Source organism: Alosa sapidissima, chromosome 1 (assembly GCF_018492685.1).
Source record: "Alosa sapidissima isolate fAloSap1 chromosome 1, fAloSap1.pri, whole genome shotgun sequence".
Lineage (NCBI taxonomy): Eukaryota > Metazoa > Chordata > Actinopteri > Clupeiformes > Clupeidae > Alosa > Alosa sapidissima.
The window spans coordinates 39,825,151-39,846,408 of NC_055957.1; the positions used below are offsets into that span (position 1 = coordinate 39,825,151).

Consider the following 21,258-nt stretch of genomic DNA (forward strand, 5'->3'; position numbering starts at 1 on the left):
TTGCCATGTGTTTGTCCATTTATTGCTAGCTGAAAGGATGCCAGACTATGCCTCAAAGTTATATGTTGTTGCTTTACAGGGAGATATTAGCTATGCAGTTTCTTTTCGGAAGCTTTGTATTTAATGATTTTTGTGAGGCTTAGTTTTTGTGCAGGTCTTAAAGGGATATTCCACCATTTGGGGAATTACACTCATTTTCCACCTCCCCTTGAGTTAAACGATTGATATTTTTTACCTTTCTCCAGTTCATCCAGCCGTTCCTTGAGTCTGGCAATACCACTTTTAGCTCCAGCCTAGCATAGATCATTGAATCGGCTTAGACTATTTGCATCTCGCCTGCTAGCATCACGTTTAAAAGTGACTCAGATCCAGTCATTTTCCTATTTAAAACTTGTCTCCTGTCAAAATAGAAAGTGTAATAAGACCAATGAAACACGAAATGTGGCTATTTTCCTAGGATGATTTGATATGGAACTATACTCTCATTCAGGTGTATTAATCCAGTCACTAACCAATTTGGTGCTGCATGATATTGTGCTGCTGTGCCCATGGTGTTTCTTGATTATTACGCAGGAATGAGGAGTATAGTTCCATGTCAAATCAGCCTAAAAAATCGTCAAGTTTCATTTTACGTTGGTCTTATTACACTTGAGAGGAGACAAGTTTTAAATAGGAAAATTACTGGAAAACTTAGTCACTTATAAATGTGATGCTAGCAGGCGAGAAGCTAATGGTCTAATCAGATTCAATGATCTATGCTAGGCTGGAGCTAAAGCTGGTATCGCCAGACTCTGAGAACGGCTGGATGAACTGAAGAAAGGTAAAAATCAATTGTTTAACTCAAGAGGAGGTGGAAAATGAGTGTAATTCCCCAAATGGTGGAATATTCCTTTTAAGTTAAGACTTTACTTTACTGGCTTAAATGGTTGAACTTGAATTGCCACACAATGTGGATACTGGGAGCCACGTCGGTAAAAAGATCTTTTATTTGCGAAAACAGAGCCAACATATATTTTGTATAAGTTAAGATATTTACACCTTCATTGTAAGGCTCCACCTTCATAAGTATAGAAACCTATTTACATTGTACAAAAGCAGCATACATAACATGATTCCTCACCTCTGAAAAGTTTGTCCAATTGCAAGAATTTTGTACATTGCAATAATCAGTTAGCCATATAGTGGGGCTGTTAAGCTCTTAAAATTGGGACGATCTTGGTTTTTATGAAAGAAGCATGAAACTTTCAGAGTTTGTTCTTGACCTAAGCTTTAATTTAAGATCTGGAGGCATTCTCAGTTTGACCTCTGTAATATAATAATAGATATCACCATGAAACTTTCTCAGTTGATTACTCATATTAAGCTAAGAAAAAAATGTATTGAAAGTTTTTTTTATATTTTAATGTTTAAATATACAAATTAGGCCTTATCTCATTAAAAATGTGCTAACGTGCATACATAAAAAACAAAATCAGATTGTCTGATAAAGCCAGGCTCAAAATATTTTTTTCATTTTGTTGTCATATGAGATGAGAAAAGAATGGACATCTACTTCTATTATTCTTTAATTCACCTGTGCCTCTGTGATATGAAATTTCTAGGCCCGAAATTAGAAATGGGTGTATCGATCTAAATGTGATAGAAATGTGAACTAAATATGTTTTTCCATGTTTCTGGGCCTGAGTAACTCATCTATAGCATTGATAGCACTCCAAGGGCCCTATCATGACAGTCTAAAGCGCATCGCCACTCGTCAAAAGCGTACTCAAATTTAGTAGGATGTCCAGTCCACATTGGGAGTGTTTTCTTTATCAAACATCGAGCACATGTGTGTGTTCCTAGGTTTCTTAATCAGTCATGGGTGTGTTTGGAGCGTAACATCATTTAAACCAATGAGAATGACATCGGTCATTCCCTTTAACGGCGCAAAGCGTGACCTCAAAGAATGCATCAGTATTTTGACAGTCAACGGCACACTTAAAGGAGTCTGCAGTCAATTGCGAGACCGTATGGAACAGTCATTCCACTACCTTTTTTTGCTTTACTAAAACCTAGCATAGCCTTTACGTGTTTGCGTCTATGGTTTGCACTCGTCTATTATATAACCTCATCGGCAAAGTGAAACTAGCTTCACCATGGTGTCAGTCAACGACAAGACAGTTATACGCAGTAAGTTACTTTCACTATTGACTGACAATGGGTTACCATCGAAAACATAGGCTGGAAAAAGCAACACTTACCCTAATATTTTTTTCGAATGACTTAACAAAACAACGTTTATCCTGCAGAGGAGTTATATCTTGTGATAGTGCGTCTTCAGCTGTATTCTCGCCTAATCACTTTTAACCGTCATTACCAATTTGCAAATGCTAATTGTAGTCTAATCGTGTAATTTCTAATGTTTTGCATGGATGTGTGCGCTGGTGTGTGTTCATGGAGGATAGAAGGATGGTGCGTTGTGCATCTGCCAATATGACTGTTGACAATGCGCTCTTAAAATAACATATAAACAACTCGCCATAGACTTCTGACCAGGTTTCTCTTGGTCAGTGGCAGTTGTTAAACGGCACACCCCTGGGCGCATTGTTTAAAAAATAAACGTGCAAAATAAGAAAATAAACTTTGCGCCGGGTGAAAAACGAGTTTTACGCCATGCGCCACGTTGCAAGATAGGGCCCTAAGAGATAAACATTAAGTGCAGTGAAGATCACTGGCAAAACATTTACTTCTGTTATCCTGCATATATATAGCAGGTTATTCAGGGGAAAAAACGATTTCATCTTCCTTCGTTTGTGAAATTAATTCTGTTCACATCAATGATAAAAACAGCAGGGGAAGGGTGACATGAACACTTGTGGAAACAGGTGGTCAATCAGAGATTCGTTTTTGTGGTTTTCGTGTAAATGAGAGGCCAAACCACGTTGAAATATCTGCGTTTTCCCTTCGTGTAAACGGGATCTTATTTTCCCACAGTTCTGGGGTACAGGGTGGGGCAATGGGTGTGGTTTCAGAAGGCACTTGGGAACCTAAAAGGTTGTGTGCTGCTCTCTCTCTCACTTTCTCCTTTGACTGTCCAACAGTACAGAGCGATAAACAGCAGACTCAGTTCTTCAATTAAATAAATTGCATTGAATCTTTTCTTGAAGTCCATTTAAAAATCATCATCAAAAGCTAAGGCCTCTACAGCAACTTTCACTGTACTATTTTAGAATGCTGATATGTTACCTGTTAAATGTTACATTGGGGATTTGTGGTAGGAGTTCAAGTTGAGTTTCTGATTGGAGCTGAAGTTCAAGTAGGGCCACATTGTAGTCATGTCCATATTTGGAATTGTTTGGTGAAATTGATTTGTACTTGGATTTGCTCAATCACTGGATCTTTTTCCAGTGATCTTCACTGCAATGTTGACCTCTTAGAGTGCTATCAATGCTATAGATGAGTTCCTCAGGCCCAGAAACATGGAAAAACATATTTAGTTTACATTTCTATCACATTTAGATCCTAAGATACACCCATTTCTAATTTCAGGCTTAGAAATTACATTACATTACATTACATTTGGCTGACGCTTTTTAACCAAAGCGACTAACAACATGGTAATGTCATATAGTGGTACAAGTGAATTACAGGATAATAGAAGTAGATGTCAGTAAACCCCTCAGTAATTCTTTTCCCATCTCATATGACAACAAAATGAAAAAAAAAATATATATATATATTTTGAGCCTGGCTTTATCAGACAATCTGATATAGTTTTTTTTTAAATGTATGCAAATTAGCGCATTTTTAAATGAGAAGGCCTAATTTGCATATTTAAACATTAAAATCTAAAAAACTTTCAATACATTTTTTTCTTAGCTTAACATGAGTAATCAACTGAGAAAGTTTCATGATGATATCTATTATTTAATTTTTTTTAGCCCATTCACCTGTAGTGTCACAACATATTACAGAGGTCAATGACCTCTATCTGACCTCAGAGGTCAAACTGAGAATGCCTCCAGGTCTAAAATGAAAGCTTAGGTCATCAAGAACAAACCCTGAAAGTTTCATGCTTCTTTCATAAAAAGCAAGATCGTTGAGCTTAACAGCCCCACTAATATGTATGTTGAGTCAAAGATTGCTCACAAACCATTTCCCCAAAAGCTCAATTTGTGCAATTAAAAATGGAGTTTCAATTAAATACTCCCATGATTTCCATGTTCTGATTTCAGTGATTCACCACAGCTAAAATTGAGGCAAAGAAAAATCCAGTTTCGAGCTCTGACGTTTCACTGTGCCTGTGACCCGCATCGTCATTACAATGTCAGTAAGTCCTCATAGCAATCCAGTGTTAAGTCTTAAGTATGAAAAAAATAATTCCAAAAATACTCATCACTTTTCTCCAGTGATGAACAGTGGGACAAAAATAAGTGGTTCTGAATCAAAAGTCAAAACACTTGCAACTCCCAAATTCAAGGGAAAAAAAAACAAAAACCCTTAGAAAGACCCCGGAAAGTCGAAGTAAAAAAAAAAACCCAAATCCTTTCATTAAGATATGGCAATGAGGAGTGCATTTTGAATGTAAACATCTACAATGAGAGAAGAATAGAGTGGACATCCTCATAATCAGCAGTCTGAGCCAGGTTGGGATGGAGACTGCCCAGTTCTCTGTCAAATTATTTACACCCTTTTTAAATTCATAAGTACATATATTAAAAAGCAAATCCACATGTTCCAATGTTTAGAGAAAGGATGCACTCCTGCCGAGCTGTGTTTTGGTGTCAGACTGCAACAATATTGTTCATCTCCCACTTCTGAGTAGATTTGCTGTTGTCACACTCAGAGATGAAAACCTTGTGGAGTATGTCAGAACGGTCTAAGCACTTCCCAGTCGGAATGTGTGTAAAACGGTGAAGATCCTATAGGAGGGGAGGAGAAAAAAAAACCAGTTGATCCACCAGAGTAATCTAACTAGTGTGTGAGAAAGATGTGATTGCCTGATTGACAGGTATTGACAAAGGGACTTGGTGATCACCCACCTTGAAATATCTCCACTCCATGTGCTCATTCATGTTGCAGTGTGTGATGAAAACTGCAGACCCGTCTGGACCTTTGGTCAGACACTGGTCGTACTGCATCAGCTGATTGGCCTCGTTTATCCTAAAGAGCTGTGAGAAAGAGATAGGGAAACTGTGATTTGCCAAGCAACCTCTAGCTGTACAGAATGCCCCTTCTCACCACATCTGCATACCTGGTTGCCGCCCATCCGGTGGCAGGGCCCTATCTCCACGTCACCTCCATTAGTGTGACCCATGCTATCTATGCAGTAGCTGGTTTCAAAGCCTCGGATCTAAGGAAAAGCAAAGTGATGTGATGATTCAAAGTCAAATGTATATGTTCGGCAGCTACAGCGATCTTTAATAAAAATGACTGTGATTAAAACTGAAAGGTATAAGGGGCAGCACCTCTCCCCACTCCACATTTTTGGGAGGCAAAGGGTAGTGTGTGGGTATGTCATAAGCAACCTCCTCCATGAACCACTTGAAGCTCTTGCATCGGTGTTCTTCTCTGAACTTCTTGAGCTCGCTGATGTCGCCATAGGCTAGTGTCAGAGTCTCAGGCCGGCTGGCGTAGAAGTAGTCCTTGTACTCGTCCCACCACACCTCTACCACACGCACATAGTTCTGCAGGGAAGCAACAGAGCAGAGGACATCTTTCAGACACCTAAACCTGACAGAGAGCACTGATTGGCGCTGTAAGATGAACTGCAGTGCGGACAGTCACAGAAGAGTTTAGACAACTGTGCTTAGGTAAGCACTGACCTTAAGTGTTGGGGATGACCCCACGTGAGCAGGGGGTGGATTGCCCTCCCAACCCTGCAAACGGTAGATGTGTCCCACACGGGAGCATGGCACAAAGAGCAGCTTCCCACCACACTGCCAGATCTACACAGGGTACAGGGTAAGCCATGAAGACTTGTTTAAAATCATTTTACAGATGCCTGTTGACTTGTACATCACCTATACTAATACATATTCACTCCATACATACAACAAAAGAACACTGTTTTTAAATACTTATATCACCAAGGAACAACCTTATCAAGTGTCAACATACATCCATTGGTGGTAAGATACGGAAATACATAAATACTTCAGCGCAAACACTGGCCTGACTGAAAGTCAACCATTTCATCAAAAACAGTCATTTCATTCACTTTTGTATACCTTATATGATATCTCAAAGTTCTCTCCTCCCCAGATCTGAAGGCCTGGATCGTACAGCCCCAGCTCAAAGAAGAATTCCCTCTCTATGGCAAATAACCCGCCTGCCATGGCAGGGGACCTGAGAGAGACACACAGGCACACGTCAGATGCTGAGGCTTCCTCCTGTCGTCACATACACACACATACACATACATGGACTGACACAAATCGACAGAGGAAAAGACCAGAGTGGCACCAGAAGAAAGAGGGTTTTTTTTTTTTTTACAGGATCTCACAAAGCCACAAACACTTAGTCAGCACTGCAGTGTTTTTTTTTTTATGCCCACAAACATTACGTACAAGAGTCAGAAGAGATTACAGTTGCTTAGTAACAAGTAAAACCAATTGAGTTAGTGAGTGAGTGAGTGACAGACAACTTGAGTGAGGTGAGTATGTGAAAAAGGAATTATGCCAGAGCTGCATGCAGAGCTACTTTTCTTTCTATTTTACCTTAGGTAGAAATACCTGTATTTGAGTTTGCATAGTCTAAATGAGTAAACTTAAGTAAGGCTTAAATCTTAAAAAGTAGTATTATGATGGACAACTGCAGAGCAGGGCTGGCCATTATATCCTAAGTATGGATTAAAATAAACCTAGTCAAATTTACAAAGGAAAGAGGTGGTTACTCAGATTTCACTGCATGATAAAAAAAAAAAAATCCAGATAAAATATTTCACGCCCTGAATAACTGCTTTGTCATCACCTCAGATTAAATTTTTATGTTAGCAATTGTTTTCCTACAATCCCTCCAAAGTGGTAGTGCTGTGTTTGCACTACACCATCAGAAGCATATGATTCCATCCTTTCTGCGCAAGATAAAAGCAGGCAGTGCCACAAGCGAGGCAGTCTTACAACATTAGTAGCCATAAGCTGCTAGCTGAGGTCAGTGAAGATTCCGTCACCAGACAAAACAATCAATGTAAAGCGGGGAAGGGGGCCACCACCAAAGGGACCACAAACCACACTTGAGGCCCAAGCGCACACACACACACACACACACACACACACACACACACACACACACACACACACACATACTTAGGGCTCAGGTGTGGTTTTCACTCCCTTTGGCTCAGCGGTGTAGTGCTGATTTACCGATAGGGTTCGGTTCTAGTTAATCTCTTCTGCGTCTCCCTGTTAGTGAGCGGCACGCGCTTCCAGAGCATGCTCCAGTCCCATGCTCCTCTGGCAAAGCCATCCTTGTCCCCTCCCCCCTGAGGTTCAATGGTGAATTTGAGGCCGTGAATGGAGTCAATGAGTGGCACCGTGCACACCGTTCTGAAGCCACGAGTGTAGAGGGGATGGTGGGGTGCGGATGAAGGTCATGAGCCATGCGCACGCACACACGCACACACACACACACACACACACACACACACACACGCACACACACACACATGGGGGCAGGGGGCAAAAAACAAAAACAAAGAGACAGAAGAGAGAGAGAATGTGTTTAGATGGACATGCGTGACCAACATTTACCCATAGGGCTCGGTCTTATGCTGCCTCTTAGCCTTCTCCCTGCTGCTGAGCGGCACACGCTTCCACAGCAGGCTCCAGTCCCACGCCCCGCGGGCCAGACCGTCCTCATCGCCGCCCTGCTGGGGCTCTATGGTATAGTCTTTGCCGTCTATGTAATCTATCAGTGGCACCGTGCACACCGTTCTGCAAATGTTAACCACAACAGCAGCTCAATGCACACACACACACACACACACACACACACACACATACATTCACTGTGCAGTGAGGCGAGGGAGGGCGAGACGTTGGTCTGGTTCTTCCACCTGGGTTTAAATAAACTTGTTAGACGAATGAAACAGGCAGGAATTAACAGGGGCACAGGGGATTTCAATCCAGTACGTATATGGGTCTGTAAATTTGCATTTAACAGTGGTAAATAAATGCTGGCAAATAATATTGAACACACTTAAAACCAGTTCTTCACTACTTGCATTCATCTTTTCATCAAACAGTGGGCTATACTGTAAACATATTGTAATGGCATTCATGGCATTGAAACGTGAAACAATGTCACATTAAAGCAAGAGACAAAAGGTACATATTAAACAAATCACCTCAGCAAATACAGACAATGAGATTACACCTCAGAAGGACAAAACCTGAACGAAACCTGATCAACCAAATAGACATGAAACCGCCCACACTGGCCATTTGAATGAGAGATATCTGGGGAAAATTAAAATTTTGGGCTCTGATCCTTATTTGTTACCCCCAGTTTTCTTTTGAACAAATTCACATCATGACCGTGGTAGCCCAAGGTGAGTGAGTGGGTAGCCCAAGGTGAGTGAGTGGGTGTGCCATACCTGTCCTTAGATATGGGGGCCACCAGTGGAGCGTACCAGTTGATGCTGACCTCACAGTGAGCGTCCAGGTAGATCAGCACCTGTGTGTATAGGGGGGGGGGGGGGGTAATTCATGATGAAGTAACTGGTGAACTATGGCTGCCTGAGCCTAGCTGGCTTTCAGGACAGAGGCTTTGCTAATATTACCACTTTTAAACATCCAGGCAATAATCCTTTTGATGCCTAATATACCATACTATTTCTTACAAGGTAGTACAGGCTAATTTATGTCTGCTTTGCAGTTGTGTGATGTGGCACTATGACCGGCGCGCAAGCAAAATAGGAGACGCACAATCCTGGTGCGCAAGTTCAAGACATATTTTGCTGTCTCCCTTCTTTGTGAAGTGTAGGTGTACATATTTTACATTCAATTCCAACACACTGCAACACTGAAAACTGGTCTGGGCAGCCTAGTTGCACTTGTTGAGTAAGCGTAATAACAACATGTGAACAAGATGCAAAAGATGATCCCCAGATATGCATTGTGTTTCACTGTGGGTTAAGCGTGTGCGCACACACACACACACAAAGAGGAGTCAGATCAGACCTGGCCCAGAGTAGCTTTGCGAGCCCCAATACTCCTGGCCTGGATCAGTCCCTCTCTTTTCTCATTCCTGAACACCTTCACCATGCCATTCCACTGCTTTATGTACTCCTCCAATCGCTCCTTTAGATGAACTACAGGGAGAGAGAGAGAGAGAGAATTAATACACTGCATGAGTGCAGTCAGACAGACATTGGCTGACTGCCTGAGGACTTAGCAGAAATGTGCTCCTCAGTGCATGTGATTTTGCAGAAATAAATCCTTTACAAACACCTCATGATAACATGGAGGATCAACACGCCATGTAGGCTGCCATTCCCCACATGGGAAGCAATCAGACAGGTCCCACCTCATGTTAGCTAGCACTACAGCTGCTTGCTAAACTGACTAGTCTCTCTTGAGGTTTAACATATATAGGGCCTGTGTGTACATCAGCAACTATAGCTTTCTAAAACGGATCGTTCCGATCTTTGATTATTATTGGCTGGCTCCTGTTCAATGTCATTGTAAAACCCAATTCAACCACAAATGTATTAACCTGACTCTTGCACCAGATTTTATGGTAGAGCCAATCAGGACGCAGGGCGGGAGTTTCATAGATGTGACGTAGCGTAGAAGCGACTGTGAGACTGTTCTCAGCGTCACAGGTTGGCTTCGATGTGAGTGGTTGAAGTAGCACGTCAATAGATGACGGACAAGTGGCTTATCCAATCATATGCAAGGATTTTTGATAAGGCCCAGCCTTCTGAAGCACCACTCCAATGGATCGATCCCAGATGGATGAGTGGAGCTAGGCGGAACGAAATTCATCTGGCGAGAGTCAGGTTACAAATGTATAGCCTACAAAAGTTAAAGTTCCAGTGTCTCATCATTGCTTGGCAACCATTCTGATTCAGAAGGATGATTATCGATCATTGCATTTCTCATTGCTGTGCCTTTATTTTATGGAATCTTGTCAGGTATATGTAGTAACTGTTTTAAAAAAGCAATAAGCCCTGCAATGCCGTAGGATCCAGTGATTTTAGAGCGGTTAAGGGGGGGGGATCATGCCTAATGCCTCCTCTTCTTATCGTGCCTAACACCGCCCTTAGCTCTTACAACATCAACTGGAACTGGAACAACTGGAACCTACAGCCTCTGGGGGCTTATTGCTTGAGTTTAGCACAACAGTGGGGCCACTTCAGCAGAGGATGGGCTAACACCTCACTGATGTCTTCTCTTCCCACGAGTACCCACTACCTGAATGGCCTTACCATGACAATAGGCAGAGTGCTGAGAGGAGCTCAAGACGAGGTGACAGTGGCTGCATATTACGCACATATCTTATGTGCTATTTTACCTTTATTTTACAAGGCAGAACAATTTAAATAAATGAATGCTTGGTCTGGCCTGGAGGTGTTTCAGCACACTAGTGCGAATACACATGCCAGGTCACGTGGTAAAACAAGAACAAAGTTACTTAACTTCATGTGTGAGATAGACTACCTCTTTCAGGCAAACTGTATCTCATACCCAACACACAAAAACACACAGAACAGAGAGAGAGAGAGACCTTTCCAAAGTGCTCGCCTTATCTGTGCTAATTCAGAGAGAGATTGCACTCAAGGGATTTGAGCGGGCATTGTTTTACAGGCAAGCTAACCACAAAAGGAAGAGATGGACCGTTACACCCCGAGCTAGCACACTGCAGGGAGGGCAAGAGAAGGGGAGGAGGAAAAACAGAAGACTGCCAAGCATACCTTTGTTGCTGAAGTCGTCGATCATGACTATCTCGGCCAGGTAGCGACGGGGGGTCCTCTTGATGACGCTGTGCACCGTCCTCATCAGCGTGGACCACCCCTCGTTGTGGAAGACGATGATGACGCTGGCCGTGAGCAGGTTCTCGTCATAGTGCCAGTATTTACACCTGCCAGGCCAGGGACAGAAAGAAGGCTTTTAATCCTTAGAACCCTAAGCTGTTTTTAGGGCATTTTCACTACCTTTATTCATAAGGATTTATTCTGGTCATTGTAAGTGCCACACACACATATTATATATCGTTTTTTTCAGCGAGTCTAGGCTATCCAGATCATTCCATGTATTAGTACTAGCATTGATTTTATTTAGATTTTTAAAGAATTAAAATATAAAAAGCGTATTATAAAAAATCTTATATTTCGAAGATGTGTGTGTAGGGCAGACTGTCCTGAATCGGACAATATAATTGCCATGTTGGAGGGATACTCTGGGGCTGAGCAATTTACAGAAATATGTGGTGTGTGATTTACGGAAATAAATGCCACTTTTTATTTAGTGATGAAAAATGATCTTTCTGCGCTCCATATCTGACACAAACTGATCTGACCTGACTTGACCCGAGGTTGCATGTTAGCCTGCGTGCCTATGCACTCATAATGATTCTCAACTTTTTACTGGATTGCCAGGAACAAAGTAAAGGCAAAAAAGGTGTTTCTTTGTTTAACAAATTGGGATGCAATGTGAGCCTTGAATTGGATGCCATGCAGGAATGTGCTAGGATCTCAAAACCGGATTATGAACATGCTTTGCCATAGAGAAACACACGATAGCGTTGGATTATAAACATGCTTTGCCACAAGAACAGACAAAAACATGGGGTAAGTCCAGCTATATGAAGTTATTATTTTGCTGTCACTTCGTCTTTTTTATAACCCAGAATGATGTACTTGGTATCAAATGATAGCTCTGTGTCTCCTCTTTCATCTGACATGCGTGGCATATCTATCCGATCACGGGTCCGCCAGTAATTCAAACGAGAGTAATGGGTGTGCATCTTGGTTTGTGTACATGACGTTATTATTTTGCAGTCACTTCGTCTGTTTTTATAAGCCAGAAGGATCGATAAACATGGCACCAATGGATAGCCCTGTGTCGCCCCTTTCATCTGATATGCTTGCCATATTGATGCGATCAAGGGTTCGCGAGTAATTCAAACGAGAGTAATGGGTGCGCAGGTGAACGCAGAGAAGTACAGACTGTAAATATGATGCAATTTGATTTAATTTCATGATTTTCTTTCATTTTCATACTTGATCGTACAGACAAGTGTGTAGTCTCTTTGGAAAGCCCCACTTCTGCTCTGTCACGCAATAAAGGTTTCATCTCGCTGCGATTAACAGTTCCGGAGCGAAGAAAGGCGGTGTTTTTTGACGCACTTTGCGTCAATCGGATTCTAACTGCCCGCTGCATTGCAAATGAGCAGATGGTTAAAGGGAGCACCTGACAATAAAAAGATGGGATTTGGAATGGGGATGTGCATAAACAAAGAAACTCACTGCTACCGTTCACCCCCCCCCCCCCCCCCCCCCCCCCCCCCCAACACACACACACACACACACACACACACACGCGCACACAACCCTTAGCGAGGGCCATCTGTGAGTCAGAGGAAGATGGTGGGCCCTGCTCTGGGCTTCCTGTGAGCCGCTGTGACCTTGCCTAACTTCCTGCTGTGCCTCGTGCTCGCAGCTGAGCTAGGCTGAGCGAGAGGGTAGGGAGGCGGGCAGGGAGGCCCGATCAGACTTGCTGGCAGCTTGGCACTAAGTTAGCCCGCCGCCGCTCCCAACAGGCTACGCGCCTGAGCCACGGCATCCAGGGCTTATAAAGAGGGAAAGAGAGAGAGAGAGAGAGAGAGAGAGAGAGAGGAGAGAGAGAGAGAGAGAGAGAGAGAGAGAGAGAGAGAGAGACAGAGAGAGAGACAGAGAGAGAGACAGAGAGGGAGAGAAAGAGCGCTGCTAATACTGCCACAGTGAGCGCTGAAGTATGCTGTGACTTGCATGCCTATTTTTAGATGTGTTTCCAGCAGTTCAGATTGTAAACATGCCATTGAATGAGGGAGAGGGAATGAGAGGAAAAGAAAGAGAGAGTGAGAGAGAGAGAGCGAGAGAGAGAGCGCACGCATGAGAAAGAGGCTTGGCAGCTTTTGGATTTTGAGGTCATGTGACGGTGGTATGCGGCAGACTTCATTGGCTACATGCAAATCAGCGAGTGTGGTATAAAGTTAGCAGGGCTGGGCTGGGCTGGGCTGGGCTGGGCTGGGGAGAGAGAGCACAGAGCGACAAAGAGAGACATAGGGAGAGAGGGGGAGAGAGCAAGAAAGAGGGAGGGAGGGAGGGAGGGAGGGGGGGCAACTGACAGACTCCCCACAGGGAGTTCAGCAGGGTGAATCCAAAAGGGCCGGCTGTCCTGTCTGGCAAAGCCCAGAGTTTTATTACATTAGGCCACACAAATGGCCTCTTTGTCGGACCAAATGTGTGTGTGTGTGTGTGTGTGTGTGTGTGTGTGTGTGTGTGTGTTTACGAATGTGAGATTAACTCAAGCACACATAGCTTTTACACAGCTGCGCAGGAACTAGCTCACTCTCTGCTACCCAACAACACCCACACACACACAGAGAAAGACAGAGAGAGAAAGACAGAGAGAAACAGAGAGAGAGAGAGAGAGAGAGACGTGTGTTCATGTTTCCTGTTCCAGACTGCCTTTGTATCTTGGTAGGGCGGGCTCTCTATGAGCTCTGTTGATCACAGCTTGCAGCAACCGCACGGCTCTGCTTGCTTTCCCTAATACCAACAATCAGGAGAAAATGTCAGCCCGTAGCTGCCGACACGCTGGGCCACAGACCCTTACTACACCAATAACCTCACTCACGTTGTCTATGGAGGAAGAGGTGACAAGAAGATCTAGGCCATCAATTTTCCTTTCTACTTAATGCTTTTTCACAGGCCCACAATACTTAAAGCAAGCATACCACTACACAAGATCAACAACAAAGGCTTACACCTCAAAGGTGTCTATTCAATAGAAAACATTTGACAAACAGGGGCAGCCACAAGCACATATAAACAGCAATATAAGTCAAGGGCTTGTCCTTTGTCCCCTCCAGTAAACTGATAGCAGAGAGAACCCGACACTCTTGGAACCGACTGAGCTTCTCCTCGGCAGCCGCATATAGGAGCTACTCCAACAAAAACAGCACTTCACTCACGAGCATGGAAGTGGGAAGCCCACGTGCATCAGGCCTATTCTAAAAGCACTAGGATACTTACTACAACATAAACAGAGCAAGGTCTGTGAGTGTTTAAACATGTCCGCCACCACATACCATTCACCTGCAACAGCGCTCCAGTGGTGGCCAAAGGTGAACATATCTGCTGCTGTCAGAGGAATCCATTAAGGACACAGAAACACAGGGGGAGATTTGAAGGTCATAAAGGCAGTGTAGAGATGTAGAGCCCTCTGCATGGCATACCACAGCCAACATATTCACATTCACTGTGACATTGAAAGCAGATTGTTTGTTAGCTAGGCTTAAGCTTATCTGTATATAGATACCTACACAGAGGTTCTCACTTTTCTCTGTGGCACCCTGACGGTACAAATAAAATATATATAAACCTACCACTGTTGAATAGTTTTATAGTGAATGTCAAGCTGAGTAAATTGAACTTAATACATTGATGATTATTGCCCATGACTCAATAAATTACTAGAAAACTTTCTCTTATATTAGTAAAAGGCAGAACACTTTAAAAGTGTTACAACAACCCAAATGAACCTCACAGGACAGTTGAGAAAAACATAGTACCAAAATGTCTCAATGGGCACCCTGCTCCATCTACTGGACAAATATGGTACTACACACAGATATTAGGAAGGAGAATAAAGTGACGGCAGTTCTATGTGCACAGAACTAGGGATGGGCAACATGGCGTAACAATCATACCTCAATAGTCTGAAAAGAATAAGTAGATACTACATTCTTTCCTTTTTTGTGTTATTTTGTCATGCTTGGCTGAATGACGTTTCAACATTTCGGTCTTTTGGAAATGCCATTCAGCCAAGCATGACGAAGGAATGAATCAAGATGTATGCAGACTTTTTAAGTAGCGCTAGATATCTGCTAAAATGGCCCATTTTATTATCCAGCCTAATTATAGGGTTTCAAATGGACTTGCAAAATAGTGTCTGGGCATGTTTGTTGACAGACCAACGTTGCATACCTTCTATGTTACCATCAGAGAACAAGGTGAAATACTCCGCTCATCCATTCTGTCATCTTTAAGTATCAGTATTTAAAAGGTCAATAAAGGTTAACCCATCATATCACACACAGCTGTACAGTACCCTCCAGAATTATTGGCACTTCTGCTAAAGTTGACTAAAAACCGGTATGAGCAACGTGTTTTCATTAAAAATATTTATTTCTTTATGAGATTTTCCTTTTTCCTATATAGAATAAATTTGCTTTCCTTCAAGGGTGGATTTTTTCTCATTGTTTTCATTGTGAGAGTACAATAAATCACCAAAAGATTTTTTATACCTGTTTTTAGTGAACTTTACCAAAGGTGCCAATAATTCTGGAGGGTACTGTACATATTATGCCTCCACATGTAGTTCACTGAAATATGCTAAATGCACAGCTATGAAAAGACCTTACCATACCACAATATCATCAATATTGTAATATGGCAAATTCACATTGCATACAAGAATGATAACAGTAAATGAGATACTCTACGACAGCGGTTCCTAAACTTTTTTCCCCGCGTACCACCACCTACATCCTGACTCAGCTTGTGTACCCCCACCATCCAACACATAAAAACGAAACGCATTCTATTGATGCATTCCAGACATCATGTTTAATTAGCCGCCCTACATGATAACAAATAACAAAATCAAAACGTGCAACTGATCTATGAGCTTTCACACTAAGGCTACGTTTACACGTGGCCGGCTATTTTCATAGACGGACATTTCACCCTCTCCTTTTCGAAAATAACATTGTGCACACCTGTCAGTTTTCAGAAAAGTTTTTGTTTACCCTAACCCGTGTATACCGTCAAGAGCATGCCAAACCTGTAGGTGGCAGTGTAACGACAAGCTCAAGCCCACGTTAGCCAATCAGAGTCCCGAAAATAGCAACAACGGCAACAAATCACTTCCTCTTCGTCTTTTACACTGTATGCAATTGCAAACAGACAAAAAGAGTTTGCACCAACATAAATGCAACTACTACTCTGAATGCATCCATGATCACCATAGCCAAATGAAAATGTGGCTAAAGGTTGTACGTTGGCTGCCTAAACCTCTGTTTTTGTCAGTTTACATGCAAACGTGCAACCAAAGTTTTCCAAAATCTTCACTCTGGCTGGAGTTTTTAAAAACTCTGTTTGCGGGGGGATGAAACCTCCGTTTGCCTAAAACCTAAAAAAAGTTTTTAACACTTTTCCGACATTGCCCTTCTCATCTTGCGTACCCCCTAGTGGAAGCTCATAGTTTGGGAATCCCTGCGCTACGATATAGTACATGCCAACACAGAACTCTTTCTGCAGAATTTCCGTATTGGATAGACACTCCAGATCCGGTTCCTGGCCATGCTGATCTGCCACTCTCTGTGTGCTGGACACGGGTGTCAATAACTCAGTGTACTGTTTTATGAGCAAACAGCACACCCCCAGCAGAAACACATGCTGTAGCAGTGGAGAACCATAAACCAAGTTAAGAATCAACTCTGCCTGTTCTATTCTATTCTATGTGTGCATACGAGCTTGAGAGAGAGATCGTGTGTGTGTGAGTGTGTGTGTGTGTGTGTGTGCGCGCAAGCTCGAGAGAGTGTGTGTTTACTACCTGCCCCGTAAATGCCCATTGTGCCACGCACACATTTGCACACATCCCTGAACAACAGGGGAACTTTCAACAGGGCTGGCCTTTGTTTACTGGCTGGCAATCAGCCAGAGCCAGTCTAGTGTTCCCCACCAAAAGCCTATTTGTATTTCCCTGTGGAGTCTGTTGCTTTTGGCGTGGCTGTATGTAGATAGACGTGAGTATGTGTGTGCTTAACGTGTGATCACCAAATGCTGTAAATACTGTAATCAGACACATGTATGCAAATTATGTATTAAGTCAAATCTGATCCACAGAAGTCCAGGATGCATCTATTGACTTTTAAAACACACATACAGACGTGGTGGATCAGTGAAAACCAGCTGACGATGGGTTGACATCTTGACACATGATAGTAATGTACACATCTCTTTCTCACTCTGAATGCACAGAGCTTAGAGTGCCAGGCAGGGTGTTGATAAGGGACTTGCAGGGAGACTGATCTGTTCCTCTGCATGCAGCCTCTCCATCCCCAATCCCACATCCAATACCACCAACAGCCACACCTGACAACATTAGACATCCCTTATTAATTTACCGGTTGCTATGACAGCATGGCAGAAAGATCTTCAAGTCGCGGCTTCGGGACGGTTAAACACAAAACTGTTTGGCCAGGCATTGTGCAGGTGAGTACTGTTCACTTAGGCGGAGCTTGCGGTCATAAACATTTATTGGTTCAAAAAGAACAACACCAAGTGACCTCTGAAGTTCATCTACAAAAGGGAGCCATCTTTGCCTATATAAGGAGATCTGGGTGTTAATTGAAGCTAACTACACCTATGGCAAGTTGCATTGTAAGTTAGCTCTGGGGTAGCAAAGATTAAAGTGTGCTGAAGATCACAGTATCCACTCGAAGGCAGAGGACAAAACTGTGTAGAGCAAAACGTCTGCATTTCCGATTTCTTCGTCCCCGCAAGAGTTTAACAGATGCAATAATTCAAAATCCCCATGTTATTTTCCCATAGAAAAAAACTCAAGATACCGGATCTCCTCATTTGGGCAAAGATGGTAGCTTTGTAGGTGATCTTCAGAGGTCTATAAAGGTTGATCAGAAAGCAATGTAATTCAACCACAACAATGCAGCTGTTGAGTGAGAAAAAGTAAGTGTATGACAAATAAATCTGAGTGTATTTGTATGTGTGTGTGTGCGTGTGTGTGTGCATGAAAGCCCTGAATGAGATTGTGTGTCTGAGTGTGTGAGATAGCCCTGCCCCGCCTGCTTGCATCACAAAGACGAAGGCGTCATTACTATTAGATACCACAGTTCTGCTTATCACTTGCTGGTGACGTGGCTAGTCAGTCACATTTCAACTAAGGGATTTATGTAAGAGCAACTACAGCACTGCTGCAGTTTTTTTCTGGGGCAGGATTATGAGGCGGGAGAGACAGAATGAAATTCACATGGAAGATCTTCTAAATCCCAGCACTGGCTGACTGCTCGGAAAGACTACAGTAACTTGAGCTAAAAGTGCATTACAACAAAACCCAAACCAATCCTGTGGAAATTAGTGCACACCATCTTCACGACTCCTCTTCCACCCAGCATTAACATAGGATCCGTATGAGGATTATCCGTCTCTACGCAGTAAAATGGCCTGATCTCGCTCGCACTTTGTGGGTTGTAGACAAACAATGCAATGGAATTGAATTTGGGATGAGCCCACTTGATCTGACAATACAGATCATAATGAATACCGCAACGTGGTACATTCCGTTAGCATGCACTTCCCCATCCAGAATCAGAGTGCGTGCCATGTGCAGGCTAAAGAGACGTGGCATTAGTGCATTGCAGGCCAACTGTAAGTGTCATTCACATCAGAAACCTGTTCTATCAGTCCATCTCCCAGGCCTCACCTAGTCAGAGACACAGCTCTATTGCACTTCATTCAAAATCTCAGACACAATTAAACAAAAACCTCAGACACAATTAAACAAAAACCTCTAATTGAAAGGATAAGAGAGTTAAGAAATTAAAACTACATGCATAAAACTGATCACTGGCTGACTGAGCATTTGCTTTCAGTGTCTAAATAAACTAAAAGTATAACAACCAACTCACTCTTCATGTCGCAATTCATTGATGGTCCTGTCCAGCGAGATCATGTCACTGGCAACCATATTGAAACCGAACTCCTTGACGCTGGCCTGGATGGCTGACTTGTATTCTGCTCCCAGCACAAACGGCTTGGCCCCCTCGCCAGGTCCACCCTGCACCCCCTGGGGCTCTGGCTCTTTCGGCTCCAGGTTGCCCAGGATGCCCCGTTTGAGTACAGGGTCCGAGTAGACATGTGTCTGGGGCTTGAAGGTGACGTACTGCTTCTGGATGACATTCTGTTGGTTTTGCGCCTTCGCTTGCTGCTTGTCCTCACCATTTTTCTGCCGGATGGAGTCCAAGTCAACCTCAACACCCTCTACATGTGGCCAGGGCACTACGGGCTTGAACTGGTTGGCTGCAGCGTCGTTTTTCTGGGGCTCAGCCTCCCTGGAGTCCTGTGGTTCAGAGGTGATGGTGACAAAGTGTACTTTTGCAACAATGCATTTATAATAATATGCAATCCACGTCTTTAAAAACAAAACATACTTCAAAACATTATCTCACTTATCACCTATGCCTGGACACGCGTTCACAACCATTGCCTGCGCTGTCCTAACGTCAACCCAACGCTACCACTTTTCATAAGGAAGATGCCTTGATATATATGTAGTAAGTACTTCAGGCTGTAGTGTAGTAGGCTACATGCATGTCAGTTGAAGACATGCACATTGTAAAGAAATTGACATTGCAGGCACAACTGTTGGACATTGCAAATAACAGTTTGCTGTTCATCCCACGAATGAGTATTTGCAGCAGTGCTCATTCAATTGGCCTACTCTCACGAATGTTTCCTGGTTACTTTCAGCAAGTTAGCCTAAATAAAGAATGCACTGGTTTGAAAACAGGTTAGTAAGTTGAATGCCACGTGTCTTACTTTAATCTCAAACTCTGAGACCATCTATTTCGGGGTAAAACGTATGTCAGCAACGGTAGAGTTATTCTGATTTTACCAGTATAACTAGTCAAGCTAGATGTCCAACAAGAAAATCGCGTGAAACCATTATGGACGTTCTGTATGACAGCTTCCTTCACCTTAGGTAACGTTGGCTTCAATTACATTAATGTTGCTTGTTGGCAAAATTTACCAGAACCCGTATTATTACAATCGCTCTAATTTAACCCATCGCTAGCTTGCTTGCTAGTAAACGGAGGTTTCTAACTGGCTGCAAGGAGTGAAATATCATACCTTTATTTGGTATCCTGATATCAATTTAATCTTATAAAATGACAACATTAGTTAATGTTAAACACCAGGCTCCATTATCACATGTATGGCTTTCTGGACATCAATTAAATTACATACATATGAGCTAGCGTTAGCATAAACCTTCCGGGTTTGAATGATATTGCTGTCCAAGCAATTGTAAGATAATATTGAGCCAGGCAGAGAGAGAAACAGGGGCAACTAACGATAACGTTAGCAAGCTAGTCTGAATAGTTTAGCCTCCAGATGTCACCAATACTATTAAACCGTTTCAACCTATTCACAAGCATGTTATATCAAACTATGCTAATGCAATTTAATAATAACGTCAACATCATTGCTGTTCATGTCAACATACTAACGTTAGCCAGCTATCTCCATGACAACGATTTGGCTAACCTGCTAGCTCGCAACATATCACCCATAGCTAAAATGCTTGCATGAACTGCAGAGGATTTTTATTTTTAAGTTAGCTAACGTTACCATCAGCTAACTTATCATACGTGAAATGAACATAGTGAATTATGGTAAGCAATGGAAATACATACCACTTTACCACCAAACGGCTCATCGCTTGTTTTAGGTGAGAGGGAAGACCAGAGTACGACCAAACCTAAAAATGTGCCAATGACTAATATACTGCGCAGAATAAATCCAATTTTTAACCTCATTTTGCAAATATAGTGGTGATATGACGTGGAGCTAGCAGCTAGCTAACCAGCTAGCAATGACTACTTGGTGACTCCCAGCTCGAGCCCCCTATCCTGTTCCTCGTTGAGTTGCAGTGCTGCGCCTCTGTGGTTCGAATCCCTCTCAGCCAGTCATGCTTGCCTCCTCAATTAGTCATGCCGCCCTTCCAGCAAAACTTTTTTTCTTTCTCTGAGAAGCAGGCTGACGTACTGATGGGCCTTGAACAATGGCATTTTATCAGCTCGTTATCCCTTTAACTGACTGACACACACACACACACACACACACGGATATGCGCACACGGATACAGTCATTTGCCCAATCTGTGAAATGTTATGGCCTTCTGGGTCTATCAATATCATGTTTGAAACAAATTGTGTGAATTATCCCCGTGTTTGGTCCTACTGTGGTTGTTTGGTTTCACGATC

At 42.8% G+C, this 21,258-nt stretch overlaps 1 protein-coding gene across 2 annotated transcripts; it reads right to left on the reverse strand.

Moving 5' to 3' along the window:
• Window positions 1–4,052: 4,052 nt before the first annotated feature.
• galnt7 (UDP-N-acetyl-alpha-D-galactosamine: polypeptide N-acetylgalactosaminyltransferase 7) lies at window positions 4,053–21,031 on the reverse strand. 2 transcript variants are annotated; one of them, XM_042108582.1, is made up of 12 exons: window positions 20,689–21,031; window positions 18,901–19,331; window positions 10,898–11,064; window positions 9,162–9,292; window positions 8,576–8,655; window positions 7,344–7,526; window positions 6,210–6,327; window positions 5,805–5,927; window positions 5,448–5,666; window positions 5,234–5,332; window positions 5,022–5,150; window positions 4,053–4,901 (listed from the first exon to the last, which is right to left on the reverse strand). In XM_042108582.1, exons 1-12 carry the CDS (start codon window positions 20,809–20,811, stop codon window positions 4,764–4,766), a joined length of 1,941 nt encoding a protein of 646 aa, XP_041964516.1. In that variant the 5' UTR covers window positions 20,812–21,031; the 3' UTR covers window positions 4,053–4,763. The 2 variants fall into 2 exon arrangements, with proteins under 2 accessions (XP_041964516.1, XP_041964506.1); XM_042108572.1 differs by lacking the exon at window positions 7,344–7,526 and adding an exon at window positions 7,731–7,913 and having other exon boundaries at window positions 20,689–21,030.
• Between the last annotated feature and the right edge of the window lie 227 nt (window positions 21,032–21,258).

Excerpts from the sequence above, each read along its gene's own strand:
- galnt7 (XM_042108582.1), bottom strand. The coding sequence starts at position 20,811 with ATGAGGTTAAAAATTGGATTTATTCTGCGCAGTATATTAGTCATTGGC. Across the intron at positions 6,328-7,343 it reads ACTAGAACCGAACCCTATCG|GTCCCCTGCCATGGCAGGCG; the intron begins GTAAATCAGCAC and ends TGTCTCTCTCAG. Across the intron at positions 5,667-5,804 it reads GGTCATCCCCAACACTTAAG|AACTATGTGCGTGTGGTAGA; the intron begins GTCAGTGCTTAC and ends GCTTCCCTGCAG.